General features: G+C 37.8%; 1 protein-coding gene across 1 annotated transcript in view; it reads left to right on the top strand.

The window, feature by feature from the left end:
• The window catches only part of TMEM131 (transmembrane protein 131), an 86,397-nt gene extending 85,551 nt beyond the window's left edge, over positions 1-846 (top strand). Inside the window, exon 41 of the mRNA XM_009883131.1 lies at positions 1-846. Coding sequence (XP_009881433.1) covers positions 1-111 — 111 coding nt within the window. The 3' untranslated portion in view covers positions 112-846.
• The last annotated feature ends 1,971 nt before the right edge of the window (positions 847-2,817 follow it).

Raw genomic sequence — 2,817 nt, 5'->3', positions numbered from 1 at the left:
CCTGCTGAAGAAATGGGACAGACCTACAATCCTTGGAGAATTTGGAGCCCAACAATTGGAAGAAGAAGTTCAGATCCTTGGTCTAATTCACACTATCCACATGAAAACTGAAGTTAAGCAAAAGGAAAGAACTCTTATCTGGGTCATGATACAGTTCTGAATATAAATTTTTGAAACATCATTTTCAGGCTGTTGCTGGTCATTGCTTCCCCCCCTCCCTGCCAGTCATGCTTTCATCACTTGTTCCTTTTTAAAGTCTGTCCTGCAATATGGTAGTGTGAGATTGCAGATAAGCTTGAAAGAGTCTGGGTGTGGTCACAAATCCCAACTGCAGCTGAAGCCTGTAAATCTGAACAATTTCACTGGTTTCATATTTTACCATCTGCCATCTTTATTTGGGAAACAATTTGAACTATAAAACGGTCCTGGTATGCAATACTTTCATGAAAAAGTACCGGTTTGGGTTTTTAAAATTTTTTTCCAGTATTATCCTCCAAGTTCTAATTTAAAATCAAAAGGCACTTTGTGCTAAAATGCAGAGTATTTTTTTAAAATAAGGCTGTCTTTGTTAACACAGGTTCTAAGAATGTAAAAAAAAAAAAAAAAAAACAACGAAAAAAACAAAACCAACACAAAACCTTAAGAGCAAAATGGCTGAATGTAAGAGCATTCTGTTGAGACTGTAATACACTTTCTGTGCTGTTTGTACATTTGTAAACCTGAATGCATTTTTAAGTTGAACTGAAATGCACGCAGCCAAGACTTGTGGAAGAAACAAGATACCTTGTGCATTTCTTACGGATACAACTTTGGGTTGTACTTTAAAATAAATACTGCTTTTTTCAAGATCTGTCTGCTCTAATTCTGTTCTGGTATTTTCTAAACTTGTGCATGCATGCATCCACTTGGCCGTGATAGCCTTCAGGCCAAAATCTACTGAGCGCAGGGCTTATTTTAACAGAAACTTCACTGCAGATAAAACCTGGCTTCTCAACAGTGTGGGCTTGTATAGCAGTGGAGAATTAGAAATTGTTTTCAGGGTTACACAGTGCCACCCACTTGAAAATTTGCTGGATAGCAAAAATGCTGGAAAAATGTCTACACTGTTTAAGTCTCCAAGTATTGGGCACAGTAGCAGCTGCTGCTGTTTATGCTACGCCCGTACCTTTGTAACACTGTTCTTGTAGAAGTCTGAACAAGAACTTTACTATTTTTAGATATGATTTATCTGTCCCTTTAAGGTGCCTGTTTCCCTTCATTAATAGTAAGGCAAGCCCCAGTGACTACATATATTCATCTGAGCTAAAGCCAGGTAAAAATAAACCCTTCCATTACAAGAAGGCATTAACAGACACTAGCAACATAAATTTACTTATGACTCAGTGGCACTGCTTAAAAATTACAGCAGCAGATTTTTATCAGAATCCATCCTTTAAGAGAGTAAGAACTCTATATTTTAGTTAAAACCTTTATACTACAAGGGATATTATATGCAGTAAAATGAGGGTTAAATAAGTAATTGGAGCACTTTTCCAGCTTGCATTAGGTAAACAAAATCTCTACAACTGTCAGATTGCTGTCTTCTTGCTGCCACCAGCAGAAGCTTGAAGATGTAGATCTCCAAAATAGGAACCTGCTGGAACTCCTTTGTTCTTAAAATTTGGGTATTTCTAGAACCATGCAAGGTCATGAAATGTTCAACTTGGATTTGTATGCAATTTCCTTCTGAGTAACTAGGCAAACAAGTCTCTTGCTGCATGCACAATAAGGAATAAGTAGTTGTACTGACATGCCAAGGCCTGCTTCTCTGTAAATGGAACTTGGGAAGATAACTAGCAGTAACTTCAAGGCGAAAGGAGCTGCTTAAGGTAATCTGCTGGGAAAAAGAGGTGGCATGTGTTTATATTAGAATTTATTCCACGGAGGATAGAAGCAGAAATGAATTCTGAGATACTAATAGTCCTCTGTGGTTTAAGCAGTTGTGAGGACAAGAAAAAATTTCTGCTTTAAAAACATTTCCCTTTGACCAAGACAAAGCAATGCACAAGTAATTTAGACTTTTTTTCCCCAAAAAATGTGAGCCATTCCCTTGTAGTAATGCAAATAATCTCTGCCGCCTTTAGAACATTCTCAGTTCTTGCTTTTGAAGAGTTTCCTCTTGAGCACCAATTAAATATTACTTAAGTTCCAAGGGTGAAACAACCTGAACTATTAAGATCTTTGACAACCAGTTTTCAATTTCCTAAGAGAGGGAAAAGCATGTCCTTCTCCCCAAATTTATACGGAAAATGTCTTAGGGGTAAAGACTTCCTGCTTCTGAGTGTCATATCTTCCTCTTCTTTTGGAGAGCACCTTCACTCTGTTCTGCCTAGTTTAAAGAAAGCAAAAGAGCTGCCTTAAAAAGCATTCCTAATTATAGTTGACAGAATTTAGGTGAAATAAAATCTGGGCAAAAGTTAGGTATTTCTAAAGAAACCTTTGTATGGTAAGTAAATGTACAACACGGGTTTTGCTGCCTTCTCCCTGAGGTGTCTACCTGCTAGTTTTCATGGTACAGTCACTCTTTACATGCATTGAAAACACTTCTAAATTGCTAAAAACGGGAGGGAGTGATGACCCAGAAGCATCCACAGACATCACAGAATAATAGAGAGGACAGGCTTCTTACAATGAGATAAAAGAAAACAAGGTTTTGGCAAAGCACATGTAAAGTCTTACATAACAATCTAGATGGGGTTGAAAATGTTGCAGCCTACTGGAAGGACAACACGGGGAAAAGTAAAGTCAAAAGCTCAGAAGCAAGGGTGGACTGTGTTT

This window comes from Charadrius vociferus, unplaced genomic scaffold, assembly GCF_000708025.1.
Source record: "Charadrius vociferus isolate BGI_N301 unplaced genomic scaffold, ASM70802v2 scaffold92, whole genome shotgun sequence".
Lineage (NCBI taxonomy): Eukaryota > Metazoa > Chordata > Aves > Charadriiformes > Charadriidae > Charadrius > Charadrius vociferus.
Note: the sequence above shows the minus strand (reverse complement) of the source record. Positions and strands in the feature narration are given on the sequence as shown.